This window comes from Cavia porcellus, unplaced genomic scaffold (genome assembly GCF_034190915.1).
Source record: "Cavia porcellus strain 051 isolate PalLab524CR breed Dunkin Hartley unplaced genomic scaffold, mCavPor4.1 scaffold_17, whole genome shotgun sequence".
Classification (NCBI taxonomy): domain Eukaryota; kingdom Metazoa; phylum Chordata; class Mammalia; order Rodentia; family Caviidae; genus Cavia; species Cavia porcellus.
The window spans coordinates 51572304-51592035 of NW_026947500.1; the positions used below are offsets into that span (position 1 = coordinate 51572304).

A 19732-nucleotide genomic window follows, 5' to 3' on the forward strand; every position below is an offset into this window, starting at 1 on the left:
GAATTCAAAATTAAAGAGAAAACTGGAGATTTTAGAGGACATGTTAGGAAGCTGCATGCAGATAGATCACCTTTCCCTGGAGAATTACCTGGGGACCAATTAGAGCCCAGTGCTGGGGCAGGGACTCTAAGAAGTGCCACCAACAGAGTCTAGGGCTGGATCAGAAGCTCAGGGAGTCAAGGTAGTCCATCTCCCAGCCCCACTCACTTGAGATGAATCTGAAAAATCCCAGGAAATGCTAGTGCCAAAGATGTATTGCTTTATTGGGGTGAGGGGAAAGAGAAAGATGCTCAGAAGCCAGGAGAAGACACAGAGGCGGTGGAAATGAGCCCATCTCAATGGGGTTGCTGTGATTAAGGACACATGTGTTGCTGATTGAACAGGAACCAAGATGGTGATTAAGCCCAGAGAGGAAAGGTAACTTCCAGCCAGGGTCACACGTGTGGTACGGGTGAACTAGAAGTAAGCGTCCCCTGAATTGGCAGGTCCCCAGCAGAAGCAGCAGCAAGGGCAGGAGGGAGCCACTGGCAAAGTGGAATTCAGGTGAGAACAGTGCAGGCCAGCGCAGGGCTTCCAGATCTCATTTTGTTTCTTTGTTAATTTCCCTGCTGAGTCAGCCGGGTAGTGGCCTGGCTTTTGGTGCATTAGGAATATACACATGATCAAAGCCCCCCTTTATAGCCTTGTCTGAGAACTCTTTTAAGAACCTCCAAATCCCTTAACCCAGCCTCCTCCCATAACACTCAGACAACACTAGACTGCAGAAGTATTTATTTCTGCTTTCAAATTGGGACACTGTTTATTATTACTCTGCTGCTCTTATTAGGGATTCTGAGAGTAATCAAGCAATGCTGTGGAGTTTCCTTAGGTGCTGACAGGAGCTTATGCTCGCTGTTCTGGTTCCAAGGTTACTGCTGATGTGGATGCACGTGTACACATCTAAACAAAGCCTTAATAAGCCACCAGCTCTAATTAGGAAAACAGCTGCTGGTTAAACATTCATGTTGTCAGATTGAGAATAGAAATGTCTACAAGGAATCCCATTGCTGACTGATGATGGACTTTTGTTTTCTTTTGGTTCATTCTCTTTCATTCATAGAATATAAATTTTCCTTTCCTAAAACTTTTGTATAAATTTCTCAATAACTAGGGTATATGCAGAGTGCTTTTGGCTTTCACATCTGCTGTAATCTGAGTACTGTCCCATGCTTGGGGAAGATGTGATGATCTCTTTTGGCAGAGAAAAGCATTGAGGGTCAGAGCACGGTGTAACACAAAGCAGCTAATTGCGAACAGAGCTACAAACACAAGAAAGGACTTGTAAGCCGGAGGGTCACTTGGTCTTCATTTTTACTACAATGCAAGCTTTTGTTACTTTTTTAGTTTGCAGTGAGCTCTGTATTTGCCTAGATCCTCTTTCAACTGCAAAATTCATTGAACGGGAGTAGCTGACACTCGATTTAGACTTTATTTCTTGCAATGATTCGCACTTCTCTGGAGTCACTTCCTCCAACCTTTGTCTTAGCTCTCCCAGGTGAACCTCTGCGCGGATGGCAGGGAGAAACCGCACGTTGGTGACAGAGTTCTTCCTTACTGCATTCACGGAGTACCCGGAGTGGGGGCTGCCCCTCTTCCTGGTGTTTCTGGGTCTCTACCTGGCCACCCTGCTGGGGAACGCAGGGATGATCGTCCTGATCCACAAAGATCGCCGACTGCACACTCCCATGTACTTCTTCCTCGGCCACCTTTCCTCCGTGGACATGTGTTACTCCTCTGTCACTGTCCCTCAGCTGCTGCTGGTGCTGTGGGAACGCGGCTCGGCCATCTCCCGGGCTCGCTGCGCAGCTCAGTTCTTCCTCTTCACCTTCTTTGCCTCCATTGACTGCTACCTCCTGGCCATCATGGCCTATGACCGCTACGCCGCTGTGTGCCAGCCGCTGCTCTATGTCACCATCATGACCGAAAAGACCCTCTGGGGCTTGGTCACTGGGGCTTACGCTGCCGGATTTTCCAGCGCCTTTGTTCGCACGGTCACAGCCTTCACTCTCTCCTTCTGCGGAAACAACGAGATTGACTTCATTTTCTGTGACCTCCCTCCACTCTTAAAGCTGAGCTGTGGGGACAGCTACACCCAGGAGGTGGTCATTGTTGTGTTTGCCACGTTTGTCATGCCCGCGTGTGTGGTGGTGATCCTGGTGTCCTACCTGTTCATCATCGTGGCCATCATGAGGATCCCCTCTGCGGGAGGCCGGGCCAAGACCTTCTCCACCTGCGCCTCCCACCTCACCGCTGTGGCTCTGTTCTTCGGCACTCTCATCTTCATGTACCTGAGAGACAACTCGGGCCAGTCCTCAGGGAGGGACAGGGTGGTGTCCGTGCTCTATACTGTGGTGACCCCAATGCTGAACCCCTTCATCTACAGCCTGAGGAATAAGGAGGTAAAGGAAGCTGTTAGGAAATCCCTGAGCCTATGCCTGGCTCCTGGAAGGGCCTAGATGGACCCTTGGGAAATACTGCGCTTTCCAGCTGCTCTTGCTTTCTGTAATTTCTCCACGACCACCTGGAGAAGGCTCTCCTAGTCCGCCCTACTTAAAAGCACATTGGGACTTTTCACCTCCACTTCCTGACTTACTGTTCTATGCAATGTGTGTCATTGTCTGGCAGGCTGGATGTTTTATGTGTTGGATAATGCCTGATTCTCACAGCTGGACATTAGATGGCAATACCTGATGCCAGTAAAGTACCTAAAAAGCAATAAATGCTTGTTGAATGAATGTATTGTGCCCAGGTTCCAGCATTTATCTTTAAGACCCCAGTTCTGTAGGCATTGCTTCGTCATCTGTCCAGTGGGCTGACCTGCATCATGGAGTTACATTGCTGAGGATGTACTGCACGGTTGGGCAGGGGCCACGTCTGGCTTATTCACTAACACTTCCTAGACCCATTATGTTCTCTGACACAATGCATACTTGATAAGTGGAGAAAAAAGGGCTGGGAAATTATCAGGTTACCTACAAATGCAATTAGTGCTGGGACTGAGGTGAGTTTTCCAAGTCTCTTCATTTTTTTTTTTTTATTTTAAAAAGCAAAACAGACAACAAGAATAGATATGACACGGAATTTCAAAAAAAAAGTAGGGAATTAATGCTAGTTAATATATTGTACATTGTTATCTCAGAACTAGTTGTTCAGGTTACAAATCTAAACACAAAAGTGATCAGTCAAATAATGACAGCACAAATTGTCTTTTTCTATGAACTAAGAGAGATTAGTAGTATAGTTATCTATCTAGCATACATATACTTGCATACATTTATATATGTTTACCAACATACATATAATACCTTCCTTTTCCCATCCCAGTAGTTCTGTCCTTTTGAGCACTTTCTTTCCCTTTCATTATTGCAATATCTATTGTATATTTTGGATCTTATTACTCTTTCAGATGTTTATGTTTTATTATTTTTATATTAGGGAGACAATATGATATTTATAAATGCGAGTCTTATTTATTCCACTTTTCAGGATATTCTCAAGTTGCCTCCATTTACCCATAAAAGCCTCAAGATCATCCCTTTTCATAGCTGAGTAATATTCCACTGTATAAAAATACCACATCTTTTTCATTCACTCTGTTGACATTTTGGTTGTTTCCAAGATTTAGTATTAAAAATTGTGCTGCTATGAACATGGGTACACATATATCACTGTGATATGACCTTTTCAGGTTTTCTGGGAAAATACCCAGGAGGTGAATGGCTGGATTGAATGGGACTTCCAATCCTAGTTTTTTGAGAGCTCTCCATACTGATTTCCACAGTGTCTGCACCAGTCTACACTCCCAACAACAGTGGAGCAGTGTTCCTTTTTCCCCACAGCCTTGCCAACATTTGTTATCAGTTGATTTCTTGATTGCAACCATTCTTTCTGGAGTGAGACAGAATCTCAATGTTGTGTTAATTTGCATTTCTTGAATGACCAGAAATGTTGAGCATATCATGTAGTTATTTATTTGCCATTTGTACTTATTCATCTGAGAACTGTGTGTTCATTTCAGTTGTCCATTTTTGGAGAGGGTCTTTGAATTTGGGGGCCTAATATTTTTTAGTTCTTTATATGTTCTGGATATAAGTCCTTTGTCTGAGGGATTGCTGGCTAAAATTCTTTCCCATTCTGTGGCTTTTCTCTTCTTCACTCTGTTGGTGATTTCTTTTGAAGTACAAAACTTTAATAAGAAGAGCTCCCAGCTGTTGATTCTGGGAAGTGCTTCCTGTGCAGGTTGCATTTTGTTTATGAATTCTTTGTCTTCATTTGTTCTTTACAAAATTTGCCTTCTTATTGCTTTGGGGCTTTTGGAATCTTAATAAAAATGGTCAGGGTAAAATCTATAGGTAGGAACTAATATTTATTAGGCATTATTAACTCTCAGGACTTAACAGCCAGTTTGCTATAGGACTTACCTTACTCAGCCGGCAGGGTACACCTATGAAGCATGTCCTATTATTACTCCTCACTGCCAGTGGATGAAGCACTTAAGGCTTAGAGGGGCTGAGCAATTTCCCCAAGGTCAGTGAGGGGGTGGGTGGTGAGGGCTGCTTCCTCCTGCCAGAGCCAGATCTCCTAACTGCCATAGCTGCCATCCCTGGTTTGAAATGTATTGTTATCATCTTTCTACATTTTCCTTTTATTTGGTGGAGAAAAAATAAAGTCCACCTCGCGGAGGTGACAGGCAGTAAACGGCATTCACTTCCTAGCCTGGTAATTACTGGAATTGCATCATGTGACTTGTGTGTGTATGTGTGTGTGTGTGTGTGTGTGTGTGTGCATGCACGGTTGTGTATGATAAAGTGAATATAGATTAAATAATTCATCTGAGCTTTCAGTTGAAGGACATAGGACAAGTATTTTAGGACAGTTTTGGGCAGACAAATACATGAAAAGATACAGTCAGAGACATCTTACTGTGGCTGAGAGACTGGTGTTCACACCCGGACTTTTGTCTGTGTTTGCACAAATAATTAATCAGTAAAACTACTGAGTGGGATGTACTGTGCATCCTGCTGGCCAGTTTTCAGGTTTTGTTTGCCATGCAAACACCTCCTGAACACATGCGCTTCTGCGATCAGCGTTAGTTAGCTGTATTCATGTCCCAGAAGAGGCTCAGAATTATGCACCAAAGTATGGCTTCAGCTCAGTTGGTGACTTTCAACCTACTTCCTGTATGTGACATAATATTCACTGAATACTTGCTCCAGGCTTTACATTTATCTCATTTATTCTCAAAACAGCTTGGTGCACATGGAGAATGGAAAAGTGCTCAGTAAGTTTTATCACCATTAGCACATATGATTAAGACAATCGTCCAGACTCCAAGCACAATGCATACTAATGGGCAGAGAGACAAGTAGCTTCTTTATTTCAGAATTGCCTAGGATAGTCCCTTCTGGGCCCAGATTAATTTCAAGTGCAGACACTTCCAGGAGTGGAGCGTTCACTAATAATTTTTTCACTTAACTCTTAAGCTAATGCATCCCTATCATATGCAAGGCACTAAAAGCTTTACATGAATAATTTATTTTAGTTCTCCTAACAACTTTAATGGAAAATAATTATTGACTCCACTTAGCAAAAGAAAATAATCCATCAAGACACAAAAAGGTTATGTGACTTACCGATGCTATCTAGCAAGAAAATGACCCATAGGGAGGACTGTGATCTTAGTTCTCTCCTATTCCAGTGTGGTTTACCTTAACTGCTATCACTTCTGCATTCTCTTCCCCTTCCTTCTCCAAGGTCCCAAATCCTTGCAGCTTTCTCCAGAGCTGAATGGTTTTCAGTTGTGCTCTTAGCTCAACATTTATTTGATGTGGGTTAAGGTGAGTGCATTCTAGGTCTGAGGTAAGAGTGAAGTTCACGGACTTATGTTGGCTGTCTTAGGACTCAGTGCAGATCTGGGGGGATTTTCAGCTTCCAAAGAAAGAGCAGGATTTGTTCAGATGAACTATTGCCTTCCAAGACTTTTGGAAGCTAATCAGTATGGTGTCAACACTCAGCCATTAACCTTGCTTTTTTAAAAAAAATCTTATGAATTTCAAAGAAATTTCAAATTTCAAAGAAATTTCAAATCTAAAGAATTTCAATATTATGTTACAAATACTAATCATTGTTAATTCTTATTACTTAGTAGCATTAAAAATATATGCACTGCATGCAAATATAATTGTGTACAGACAGAGTTCATTATATTTGGTCACTCTATCCTCCTCCTTATCATCTGAAATCCTTTCTGAATTAAAAAATGAGTTTGTTGAGTTTAATTAACATTAACTGAACATGAAGTGTATACTTTGATAAGTTTTGACATATGGAGACACTCATGAAATTATCACCACAACTTGTGATTTTATATAAAAATAACACATGATTTCTTCAACTTAGCATAATCATTCCAAGAATCATTAATGTTATCGGTAGCTCAGTCCCACTGCTGGGCATTATTACATTGTGTGGCTGTCCTGTGTTTGCTCATTTTTGCATCTGCTTATGGCTACCTGGGTTATTTCTAGTTTCTGGCTATTAGAAATAAAGCTATCATGAGTGCTCATGGGAAGCTCTTGAATAGAAAGATACTTTTAGTTCTCTTAATAAATGCTTAAGGATGGAATGGTTGCATGATAAAGCAGGTACGTGTTTAACATTTTAGAAAACTCCTGGAGGAAAACTCCTCATCAACAGTGTCAGCAGTGCCTGAAAATTGCCCTTACTTAAATTCTCACCTACACTGTACATGGCTAGATATTCTTAACAAATATTGCAGTATGAATGGATCATGTGAGACCTATCTTTGCAAAAATTTCATTGTGTTTTGTTGCACAGTAGCCTGCAGTAGAGCCCCAGAAGGTAGTCATCTCGTGTAACTGAAAATTTATGTGCACAAGGAACAGTCCCATTTTCCTGTCCCCCAGAAATCACCATGCCACTTTTTGCTGTCCCCACATCTTGGCTGTTATGTTACACCCGGAGCATGCAGTGCAGCCATCTCTGCGGGGTCTTGCTTTCAGTTCTTTTGCATGGGTGCATACAGGAGGGGTTTCCGAGTCAGGCAATAATTCGGTTTTTAATTTTTGAGGAACCACTTTGTTTTCCAAAGCAGCTTCGCTGTCTTGCATTTCCACTAAGGGTGTGTGAGATTCCTAATTTCGCCACACCTCACAAACATTTGTTGTTTTTTTCTACTTTTTAATCATGATCATCTGAGCATTGTGAGACGCTGCCTCAGTCCGCTTTGTTTTGAACTCCTCTGCTGATCAACCGCGTTACACATCTTTTTGGATACCTGTGGGTGACCTGTGAGCCTTCTTTGGAGAAATGCCTATTCATGTCCTTTGTCCTCTCAAAATATTTTAACATAAAAATATTTAAGTGACAGATAAAAATTGTATACAGTTAAGGTTACAATTAAACTTTGTGATCTTTGCGTGTTTGTCACAAATCAATGATCATGTCCTTGGGGCTGTTCTCTGGACTCTGCATTTCAATGACTCGTTTGTCTCTTTAAGCTGAAATCATGCCATCTTGAGTACTAACATGTCCAGACCTCAGTGAGGCTGGTCCTCAAACCACAGTCACTACATTGTTTTCATTCTTCTAGGTCCTTTTAACTACCACGTTGTTTTTTTAAAAGCAGGTTTTCCGTTTTTACAACAAATGTCTATTGGAACCTTGATTGGGAATTGCAGCATTGAATAGAAGTGAGAAAAGCATAAACTCCTTTCTTGCTCTTGATTGTAAGGCCACTTTCAGTTTTTTACCATTTGTTACGTAAATTTTTCATCGGAGCCCTTTAAAATCAGATTAAGAGCTCCCTTTGATTTTCAACTTGTTGAAAATTTTTCTTTCATTCTGTTTTTTTTTTTTTAAGTGAAGAATGGGTTTTGGATCTTTCATAAGTGTTCCTGCATCTAGTTATAATGATTTCGTTTTATTTTTGTTTATTAATATGTTGAGTAGCATTATTTGCTTTTCCATGTTAAATCATTCATATATTTTTGGGTTATTCTTTATTTGAGCATAGTATATGAATTCTTTTCTTTAATTATTATTACTATTATTTAAAATTAAAAATTTTTAAAAAAAACTTATGTATTTTTAAATTCTTTTCATTTTCCAAATAACTTAAAGATGTTTCTGACCATTCTTGGGTGATTAAAAAGGTCACAGATAGCACTGCCTAAGCTGCATGCCATCTACTTTATTTATTTATGTATCTATTTAAAAACAATTCCTGAACCCATGGCAGTTGTGCATGTTAAAGCACATGGTGTGATATTTCAATGCATGGGACACACGTGAATCCATCCAGGGTAACCAACACCTGCATCTCCTGTCACTACTCTGTGTTTGGAGACTTCAAGCTCCTTTCTTCTGCTTATTCATAAAATATGTGATTGGCTCCTGTTACTCTTGAAGGAGGGCTGAGAGCTGAGTCATTTAAAACAGACAGGCAGACACATACAAGTGGAGGGAAGGGCATGAGATGTCTGCCTCCTCTCACAAACCCACTGTCCCGGCCTCAGGGCCTTTTCACCTCCGTGCTGAGGCAGCAGCTGTGCTGATGACAGCAGAGCAGAGAAGGTGACACCCCTGGGGATCCTGTTGGTTCTCCAGCATTTGAAGTAGCTATTCCCTCCTTTCCCTTAGAAAATCACCTGAAGGCCTCTTAGGGCATCGTCATGGTCTCTCAGGAGAGAGAATTTCATTTGGTCTTGTGACTTTAAAGACGTAGCTCATTTTAAATAATATGAATTTTCCCTAATGGGCCACACACCTCACCTTGCCTGGGTCAGAAATCACCTCCACCCCTGTCTGCTTTCTGCCCCTCAAGAAAGCCAAGCCTGTTCCCATAGGAACTGCCTCCAAACCACTCCTCCCCTCGCTTGGCACGAGTCTCCAGATCCCCCTGTTCACTGCTTTGTTTCCCCAATTCTCTGCTCAGACACCTGAGAGCTGAGCCCGAGTCCTGAACCTGCCGACCCGAAATAGCCGGTCCGCCCTCGTCCACGCCTGCAGTCCTGCTGCCCCTGCCGGCACACGGCTTCTTTCTGCCTCACACCGGGCCCATTGTTCATTTATTTGTTCATTTTTTATGTCCACTGTCTGTCTTGCCTACTATAAAGTCATAGCCAAGAACTGAACACCACCACCTTATTTCCCGTTAACCCACACTAGGCACTCAAACAGTTTGGTTCAGTAGGTAAATAAATCAGTATTTATTGGCATCGTATACATTGGGATTCACAGGGTATTCCTCTCCTATGTGCATCTGTATTTGGTCTTTTAAAATCTTCTCATACTTATATTAGTTTCAATTAGAGGTCAGAAGTCTCTTTGTTTAATAATAACAGCAAGAATTGGTTTTTCTCAGGCATAACTACCACAAGCAAGAATAGTGTAAAATTAACTGCACTTTGCAGAAGCTCTTTATGCTTTTTAAATTAATGACAGTGATTACTGACCAAATATTGCCTTTATTAAAGTCAGGCAAATTTATTTTTATGCTTCTCCCTTTGGTTTGATAGTGCCCGGAGGTCACGGGCTGTGAGTTCTCTGTTCTTTCAATCCCTCTACCAGACTCAGAGGCTTCAATAAGAAGTTCCAATGACGATTGTGGAAAAGAGAAAACTGGAGAAAGACTCAGGGAAATGTAAGACTCAAAGTACAGATTTCTGTCCTTCCGCTGTGAAGGCTTGTCATGGTCTTCACGCCCGTGATTCTCTTTTCTTAATCAGTTGTCTTCCCTGTTGTAATCCTAATTCTCATTCATGTCCTCTGGCAAATTTCCAACTTGTGTACAGGTCCATTTGCAGGCAAAGCAGCCTTTCTGTTCCTGCAGATGGAACTTCCCTCCCATCTGTTGGAGCTTACAGGTCAGGGGAAGTTAGGGGCCCAGGACAGGGCTACAAGGCTAAGGAACAATTTTAAATGATTGTCCTGAGTGCGACCCTGGGCGTTTCCAAAACACGAGTGCCTGATTCTTTCACAGGAGGGGCTGGGTCATTGCATCCAAGGTGGAGTCCGGATAAAACCAGGTTTGTAGCTTAGTTAGCCTCAGCATCCTCAGAGTTTGAGCCGTGGCTCCAGCCCCCTTGCCACTAACTTCCCTTCCTAGCCTATACTAGATGCAGCTACTCCAGCAGTGGGTGCTGATCACACACAGGAGTAGGGTAGGCAACTAGCAGGGTGCACAACCGCAGATGCCCAGAGCTCATGTGACTCCGGGCCTGGGTGGGCAGCGTCCATGTAGTGCTCTGTCTTAATCACTCGCGTCTGGAGTGTGGACATCCTGGGCCATGGCAGGGCATACTGGGAAGTCCTGAGTTCTGAGCTGCCTTGTCCCTGTGGCTGTGGGTGTCCTGCATCCTCCCTTAGTGCTCCGTAAGATCGACTTGGGGTGGGTTTGATGACTTTGCTGATCTAAGCCCAAACCATGCAGCCGGCCAAATAGAAAAGGCACTGCAGGGACTGAGGGTGTGAATTTTGAAAGTACCCACTGACAGTTCTGATGTCCAGCCTCCGCTAGCAAGAAGGGGTGTAGACCAGTGACCTCATTTCATAGCTGAGGGAATAGGCTCAGAAAAGTGAGCATGTTTAAAGTTTCCATCGCTGCTGAGGACAGAGTCAGGACTGTAATGTGTTTTCTATTCACACACAGTTCCATGGCTTTTCACTGAAATAATTAAAGTCACCTGGAATCATATCTCCCAAAACATACTCTGAGCAATGTTACATCCACGAACCACTTTGTGGTATATTAGATTCTAGATTACTGAAGTTTAGCTGTGAGAAGTGCTGCACTCCACATTGCCCTTTAAAATTTGTACCTCTTGGCAGTACATGAAATTTGCATCTTAGGGAGTAGGTGCAGGAGCCAACACACTTCTCCCACCCACCCACCTCCCGCTGTTTCCAAAGCCTCTTTCCTCACTTTTGTTGTTGTTGCTACTATTTTTAGTTCATGTTTATGACCTACAGCATCTGCGTTCATTGGGAGTGTTAAGTACATTTTATTTTACGTCTCTTTCCCTTCTCTCCCTCTCCTCCCCATTGATCTCCTGTGTCCTTTCTCATTTGCAGAAGACCCATCTCATCTCCTCATACTAATCCCTTATTTTGCTCCTTATTTGTACTTTGCCTTACTTGAATGTGAGATGGTGTATGGCGAGACTCTGAGGTGTTGTATAGTTAATGACATTTTGCTTCACTTAATTCAGCATTGCCCCAAATTATTTGGAAGCAGAAGTACTGAATTCATTTTTTACAATTAAATATCTCTCTAAATAGAAGCAAACTTTGGGAAAGACCCAGATGAACAAAGGATTAATAGTAACTGTATTCAAAGCATCAAATGCTAGACTATAGGCACTACAAGCACAACTTGTACTTTAAGTGAGGTAACAGATTGTAATCAAGACATGTGTTATTTTGATGTTAGAGGATCTTGTTTCTAGGACCAGAGTTCTGTAGAAAAGCACAGAGGCCTCAAGGATTGGAACAGAAGGCAAATAAGTGAAAATTTACAAAGTTAAACTACCACAACTATGCCATAAATCTGGGATGAGTAAGCCATTTGGTTATGTGGATCAAAGAATTCAGATGTCCGTGGCATCAGAGGGAGGAACCCCGTTTCTTACTGATGAGCTTCCACAGGGCACTGTTCATGTCCTTGTTCCTCAGACTATAGATAAAGGGGTTCACCATGGGTGTCACCACGGTGAAGACCACGGCACCAATTTTATCCGTGTCCTCTGGATGAGTGGATGAGGGGAAAAAGTAAACCCCTAGGATGGTCCCGTAGAAGAGCAACACCACAGTCAGGTGAGAGCCGCAGGTGGAGAAGGCTTTCCACTTTCTTCCTAGGGAAGAGAGTCTCAGCACAGCCCTGATGATGCAGACATAGGAGAAAAGGATGACGGCAAAGGGAAAGATGATGACCGACAAGCCCACGATAAGGACCACAAGCTCGTTGACCATTACATCAGAGCAGGACAGTCTGAGGAGGGGGGCTAAGTCACAGAAGAAGTGCGACAGAGTGTTGCTGTCACAGAAGACCAGTCGGATGAGCAGAAGGGTGTGTGTTAGGGCAACGATGTTACCGAGGACCCACGGGATGACTGTGAGCAAAATGCAAAGCATGGCATGCATGACAGTTGTGTATTTCAGTGGGTGGCAGATGGCCACGAAGCGGTCAAAGGCCATGACTCCTAAGAGGAAATTGTCGATGACAGTAAAGACGATGGAAAAGTACATCTGGGTGACGCAGCTGTCATAGGAGATGGACTGACTGCTGGTCTGAATATTCACCAGCATTTTTGGAATGAAGGTAGAAGAGGAGGAGATGTCAGCAAAGGACAAGTTGGCAAGAAAAAGATACATGGGTGTGTGAAGGCAGGTGTCCAGGACAATGGCCAGAATGATGAGCCCGTTTCCAGCCACAGTGACCAGGTACATGCCCAGGAAGAGTGCGAACAGGAGGCTCTGCTTCTCCTTCTCGTTGGTAAGTCCCAGAAGGATGAACTCAGAGACGGTGGTCTGGTTCCTTTGGTTCATATTTCTGCTAATTGGAAGAAAGGAAGACAAAGTCTTTACATTTGCACAAGGAAAACCAGAATGGTATTTTCCAGCTGCAGCTGTTTAAGGCAGGGGGGCACTTCCTGTACAGTAAAGGGAATGAAATGCCTTCAGTCTAACAAGTAGAAGGGCGACTATAAGAGGGGCTGTCTTGTCTGTGCAGTCAGAGAATCCCTTAGAAGGAAAATTCAGGGCATGCTATTGGCTTCTCAGGGAATGCGACTTAAGCCCTCAACAGGCTTTGAATTGGATTGTTTTCAGTTAGTGCCAACTGTTGTTTAAATCCACCCTATGAATCACACATTCATTCTAAAGATGCTAGATACTCCTGCTAGGATTCTTAAAAATGAGAAAATGGGCCCCAAGACTGCCTGTATTGTTTTTAAATCTAAGAAGGCAGAAATTCAAAGAGAGATGGAAGTTAAGAGTTTGGGGTCCTAACGGGAGTAGGATGTAAGTGTTCTGCTCCCTACCAAAGTCAAGGAGGATTCCAAAGCACAGCTCTTGGTGCGTGAATCCACGAAGGAATGATCAGGACTTCTTTTAATTTGGGGCTCCATTTGATGACCCAGAGATCTGAGAAGACGTAAGTTAGCTTCTCACTTCTAGAGGTGGGGGTGTCAGTGGATCAGCCCACTGGACAGGGGCAGGGGAGAGAACCATGGTTGGTAGGGAAATTCTGCCTTCTCAATCACAGGGAGGCTGGCAGGGGTGTGATTCCTACAAGCACAGACCTACTTCAGGGCTCACTGATCTTGAGCTGCCTCATGATGGGACTCCAACCAAGAAAGAGCCTGTGGGGTGGTGAAGGAAGTCACTGTGGGGGCCTGTGGAGTGGCTCTGATGGGAGGGAAATGTGTTGTGGAGATGACAGAGGAAGAACAGGGCTCTCGTCAAGGAACTGCACAATGATGCACACTTTGAAATGAGGCCTGGAAGCACCCAAGACAGCCGTGTAGGAAGCCAGCCTGTCACACCAAAGGCACTGGCTGCTGGTGTTTCATAGGGACAGACCTTTGTCCATTTCATCTTTTCTCCCTGACCCTATAAAACTAAAAAAGAAAAAAAGGAAAAACAAATCAGCAGCGGTGATAGGATAGTGGAGCTGCAAGGCTAAAAGAGAAGGGAAGGGCAGACTGCCCTGTCCCCTCCTGTCATCTCCCACCCTGAGCTCAGGGAGCGGATGCACACTTAGAACTGGATGTGAAACTGAAGCCTTCCATCGGGCCCATCTTAGCTCTCTAATGCCCGGAGATGGTCTTTAGTGTCAAAACAAAACTTGGTTTTAAAACTGTAAGTGATGAGAAAACTACTGATACCTCACAAAGTTTCCCTGAAGAGCAGGAAACGGAAGTTAACTCATGGGATTTGGCCTGTGTCCGTCACGCAGAAAAGCAGAATAGCAGAATCAGAGACAGAAGGTGCTGCTGTGTCTCTCTCCTCTCCTGATACTCTCTCCCTCTCATTTCCCTGCCTCTCTCTTCTTTTATTTCCCATTAAAAGAGGTTGTCTCTCAAAGGTTTCATTCTTTCCAGAGAAGCCAGAAGACAGCAATCTCTATTTCTCAGATTTTGGAAAATGGAAGCTCAGGGATCTCTCTGCTGCTGAGGAGTTTGGCTTACAAACCGGAACAGGGAAACAGCTGCAGAAGGGAGACCCTCTATGAGAACAAAAAATGAGGTAAAGAACTGGCGGGAATCTGTACCTAGGCTGCAGACTGCCCTCAGCGAGTCCTGTGATTTCTATGTTCTGGGCTGGTTTTGGCTGGACGAGAGGGACCTGTGTTTCTCTGAGTGACAAGCTCCCACCTCCTCTCCTGGACTACTCTCCCAGCCACAGCAGCCTTGCACCAACTGTTCTGAGACCAGTGCTAATGTCTAGAAAGACTTACCTCTGAATGCAGATAGACTGAGAAGTCACTGCAATCCACTCTGAGGCCTTCTTGTACTAAGCAGGGTGCAAGTGGAGACAGAGAGCTGGGGACAGAGTGATGGGAGTCACGGTGCCTGCCGGCTCGCCTGGGATCTGTAGCTCCTCTGGCATCCCTGGGGAGATGCCCCCAAAGTGCTTCCCTCTAGACACATGGAGACATTCACATCCTCATCTTGATGAGGCCAATGGGGAACCTCACAGGTAGATCTGATCTCTTCTTTGGTAGCCTTACCATTAAGTGCTCTTTCTCCAAACGATTTCCTACTTGCCTTTTGGCTCTTGCTGTTCAAAGCAAGTGAGTTGCTTGTTGTGTGTGTCTTCTGTCCCCAGCTGAAGTATTCTGAGAGCTCCTTATGTTTCTCTGCAATGTCTGGAAGAGGGGAGGTTTCACTAAATACCTAGACAATCCAGCTCAATGCCTCTGCTGGTGTCTGGGACTCTGAGGAGATGTGTCTCCAGTGGAAGGCAACAGACAAGGGCGCCTACTCCACCAGAGTGGGCCTTGGCACTGGGAGGGAGTTTGGAGAGAAATCGAGTCTGGGTTTATAATGCTTACAGGAAATGTGAAAGTGGTACTGAGAGGTTCATCTGGAGGCCTGGAGAAACAGACCCTGAAATGGAAGCTAGCACAGTTTTGCTAGCCAATTTTGCTTCATTGCTTTCTTGTGCCTTCTAATATGGTGCTGTATTCCCCATGCAAGCAGAAGTGTGTATTTCCTGGGTTAAGTTTATTAGTGACACGACATGCTCTATTAATGCTTGCAGCAGCGGGGGAACAGCAGAAAGAAGAGGCAAGCTATTCTGTCTGTCTGCCTATCTGCCTGCCTGTCTGTCTGTCTGTCTGGTCACAGCCAGGAAAAAGGGTGAGTGATTTGACTGGGACCAGAATGCTTTTTGTTCTTTCTTTTCTTTACTTTTGTTATAACTTGACTATGAGGGACATTTATGGTTCACTTCTGCTACTGATGTAACGTGGACCTTTTAGAAAGCAGACCCTGATTCAAAAATCTAGTTGTGTTGGGAGCTGTTGAAGCTGGAAACTGACCATATGTGCAGGGCTATGGCATGGCCATCCCAAGAACAAAGAGGCCCGGTGCAAGCCATGTGAAGAAGCTGCTTCAGCCCAGGAAAGCACCAAATCTCTAAACAACCCAAGCAGTGGGGTGCTAGGCAGTAGGGTTGAAATTGAGAGCATCCTTCTGAGTGTATAAAAAAGTGTGCTTCATGGGTTGAGCAGTGCGTTTCCTCCCATCAGGAGGATAAGAGCTCCTGACCCCAGCTTTGTCTCTTCTTTATTTTCTCATCCTCTCATGGTCCTTCACACCAGGAACCTCCAAGGCCGCATGGCTTGTAGAAAAGTTGAACTTCAGATAATCACATACTATTATATCTGAGGGTCTCCTCTACCAGATCTAAAATTTTGTCCATATGGGGATGATATCTGCCCTGTTGGGAATTCACTGTAGAGCTTCTGTCTTGTTCCTGAATGATATGGCAAGAGTGTTAGCCACACAAGTTAAAAGTCTCCACTTCTGCAATTGCCCCCAAGGCTCCAATTGATATCCTTTAGCTCCCTCCTCCACCACTTGTTTTAGGCACCCCCATACCTACCTCAAATATTGTCTGACCTGGCTTGTTTGTTTAAGACTCAGGCTGTTTCCAAAGGGAAAATGCATTCTTACTGCTCTGACCCTACTAGATTGTGCTTGTGGTAATTACTTATTACAGTCTTTGGATCAAAGTTAGGAATCGCTGTGATACAGTATTTCAGAAATAGAGAGCCCACCTTGTACCGCTGGTCACTGGTCATGAGTTAGTGAGAGAGAAAGGTCACTCTCCTGTCACCTAGTGTGTCATGAATCTTGCATTTTAGCTACAAGAGATGTGCACTGCTTAGCTGAGATGGGTTCTACATAATCCAGAGGGACAGTACCCCAGCCCACAAGATGCTGCTCCCGCTTGACAGCTCAGTTTTGTTAGCTTATCCCATCATTCTAGCTTTGCAGTGGGCTGTATGGTGGAAGGAAACATCCCATGGTCATTTGTCCACTCCCTGTTGCAGCTCCCTTCTTCGGCTTCTTAAGATGGGGCCCTTGACCGTACACAAGCTATGTAGAGTGCCTTGTGTCTTCATGACTTTCTTTGTGGCTGGGGAAAATCCCCAAGGCCCATAACTGAAAGAAGAGGTTTGTTTGGGCTTAGGTTTCAGACATTTTTGTCTGTGTCTTGTGGGCTACAGCACAAGAGCTGCATGGTGGCCAGGAACTGGGAAGGAAGGGAGGAGCCAGGGAGGGGGATAGGACTTTCCAGGCTTCTCCCTCAGTGATCCACCTACCTCACCTCACCAACCCCTAACAGCAAGTCAGCTCTAGTGCCCTATGGCTCAGTCCTCTTGCAAAAGCCCCGCCTGCAAGCCCACAAGGCCCTCGGGGGACACCTGGACGTAAACTGCAGGCTGACAGTGAGTGTTAAGGCCATTTCTGTGAACCTGACTGCGTCTGTAGTGCACTGCAGACAAAGATGGCCAACCCTCAGGGCTGTGCCGAGTAGGTGCATCCACATCATCAAATTTAGCTAGCCAAATATAGCTAGCTAAATCTCAGCACTGTAATCTCAGCACTGGGGAGGCTGAAGCAGGAGAATTGATGTGAATTTCAGGTCAACTAGGGCTACATAGTGAGATCTCACCTGGAAAAAAAAACCCAGCCCCTCTCAAATTTAGCTAAATAATGTTTATTTGTAATTTTTGCATGTATATTAGTAAGGCAGACTAGCCAGTAGCTTTTTTTTTTTTTTTTTTTTTTTTACTAATAATCAGCTGTCTAGTAGGTCAATCAGACTGAACATATGCTGTTAGATTATTGTATCTTTTCTCATTATTAGTCTTTTAAATCTTTTCTCATTATTAGTCTTTTAAATCTTATTCAATATTGATACTTTGAATTCAATATTGATACTTATTCAATATTGATACTTATTCAATATTATATTGATATTATTATTGTCTTAGTTACTTTTTCTCATTGCTGAGACAAAATATTTAACACTCAAGTTTAAAGAAGGGAAAGTTTATTTAGCTCACAGTTCATAGATGTTTCAGTCAATAGTGAGCTGGCTCCAGGGCAGGGAGGCCTGGCAGAGGAGTGACAGTCCATGGCAGAGCAGACAGAAGCCCGGCTGCCTTCTTTTCATCTGTCCCTAGTCCATGTAGTCTAATAGCCTATTGCCTGGTGCCACTCACACCCGGGGAAGTCTTCTCTCTTCAATGCCTCCATCTAGCCACACCCAGAGCGAGCTAATGCAGTAAGAGAACTAGCTCATATGTCACACACCCTTAATCCATGTTCATACACCTAATCCAGGCACCTCCAAAATCCTACCAATGAGCACATGAGGATTTGGGAGGCTTCTAGACAACTAGCCATAACACTGGCATTTCTACTTTTAAAAATGAATCCTTCCTGGATCTATCTTTGTCTGTCCATTTACTTTAAGTACTCTAAATCTGTCTCATGTTACTTTAAGTACTCTAAATCTGTCTCATGTCTCATAAATCTGAGTTTTCAATGCATAATCTAAGCATTTCTGTTTTTAACAAGTAAATTTAAGCATTTGGCGTATGTAGGCTCACTAATATATTGGTTTTAAGTTTTCCATATACTACGTTATAATTTCTCAGATTTCTTCTCTTGATGATTGCAGGAATGAAGTTTAATTTTCTTTTACTCCTTCTGCTAATTTGAAAGGAATCTATGTTGTGTTTCTTCTCCTAGCATTAAAGAAACACCTATAAATCCACCATTTTTATAAAGCTCATTAATTAGTACATAAATTTCCACATGAGGAGAAATGCCAAATTACTTTATTGTTTTCCTTCTCTGCTCCTGTGTCTTCCTTGTATGCTTGAAATTAACTGGAATTTTAATCCAAAATTGCAATAAATTTTGAGTGACAGCTTGCACTTTAGAATTGTTCTTTTATCAACAGAATTAAACTATTACTTATACTTAACTAGAAATTCTGAAGATTTCCTTTCAAACAGTCATTGATATTTTACTTCTGCTCTGAGAGGCCTAGCAGCCCCCTCCACTGATCTGTTCAATGATTGGTAATGAAACATGACTCAGGCTTCACCACGACCTTGTTCTGGTCTAAATGTTATGGGAAACCATAAGGGCTAACACTTGTTCTGTCCTCCGGAAGTTCACAGATGCTTTGCAGATGTAAGATAAGAAAAAGAAGCAAGAGCTGATGGTAGTATTGGCAGGTGGGGACCAGTGCAATCAGTGAGAAGCATCAGTATCAAGCACAGTAGAAAAAATGCTTCAGGAGTTCAAGGGAGGCACATCTGTGGCCTGTGAAGTAAGTAAACATTTCATAGATGAAGTGCGCCATGTGATGTTCTTAAAACAGGTGAGGAGAAACGAAAGACGGGAAAAGATTTATATACACATAATTATATTACTGATCTCTTTATGAAAAAGAATGGCTTGTACTTTCACTGTTTGATCATTTTCATCCCTATATCTTGTAATCTGAGCAATTATTTTGAAGATAACAGTACGCAGTACATTAATCACTGTCAACGTCCTATTATTTTGTTTTGAAGTTCTGTGTCATTGTTTTTATTCTGAGAGGGATTTTGGAGTAGGAGGATGGTACGGACCAGGGCCAGGTGGAGAGATCGAGGGAGGCTCTGGAGTAAACAGGTCAGCAATGCCAGGACTAAGGTTCACACAAAGAGGTAAAAGATCAAGTTGTAAAAACAGCAAGGACCTGGTCCTGGCAGGCTTCTAATGTCAGGGTAGGGTGTTTGGATTTGTTTTTACCAGTTCCTCCCCAGATGCTTTTCACTCACTTCTAAATTACACAGTGCAGAGTGACTCCATGACTCGGGTCGGAAGTGGAGCTGGGGGTTACCCAGGGTGCTTTGCATTGCACCAATGGCTACATCAATACCTAGAGTGGTGGTGACTCATTGAGAAGAGAAAGACAGGATGTGGTCATCACAAAAGACACCGGTTCAAGCTTTGATGGTGTGAATTTTCTTGGGCTCATCCAATAACTTTAAACAGTCTGCTCAGGATGTGTTTTTAATAACTTCTCTCATTCAGTGATTTCCATCCTTCACCATCTCTCCAGCTGCATGCATCCCGAGCAGACAGTACCTGTG

The 19732-nt window shown here is 43.5% G+C and overlaps 2 protein-coding genes across 2 annotated transcripts; one reads left to right on the plus strand and one right to left on the minus strand.

Annotated features, from left to right (window-relative positions):
• The first annotated feature begins 1550 nt into the window (after positions 1-1550).
• LOC100733196 (olfactory receptor 9Q2-like) lies at positions 1551-11160 on the plus strand. The gene is made up of 3 exons (XM_063229079.1): positions 1551-2469; positions 9425-9450; positions 11134-11160. Exons 1-3 carry the CDS (start codon positions 1551-1553, stop codon positions 11158-11160), a joined length of 972 nt encoding a protein of 323 aa, XP_063085149.1.
• Positions 11161-11664: 504 nt separating this feature from the next.
• LOC100732914 (olfactory receptor 1S1) lies at positions 11665-12639 on the minus strand. Its single transcript, XM_003464307.4, has one exon. The coding sequence runs from the start codon at positions 12604-12606 to the stop codon at positions 11665-11667; it is 942 nt and encodes a 313-aa protein (XP_003464355.2). The 5' UTR covers positions 12607-12639.
• Positions 12640-19732: the final 7093 nt, after the last annotated feature.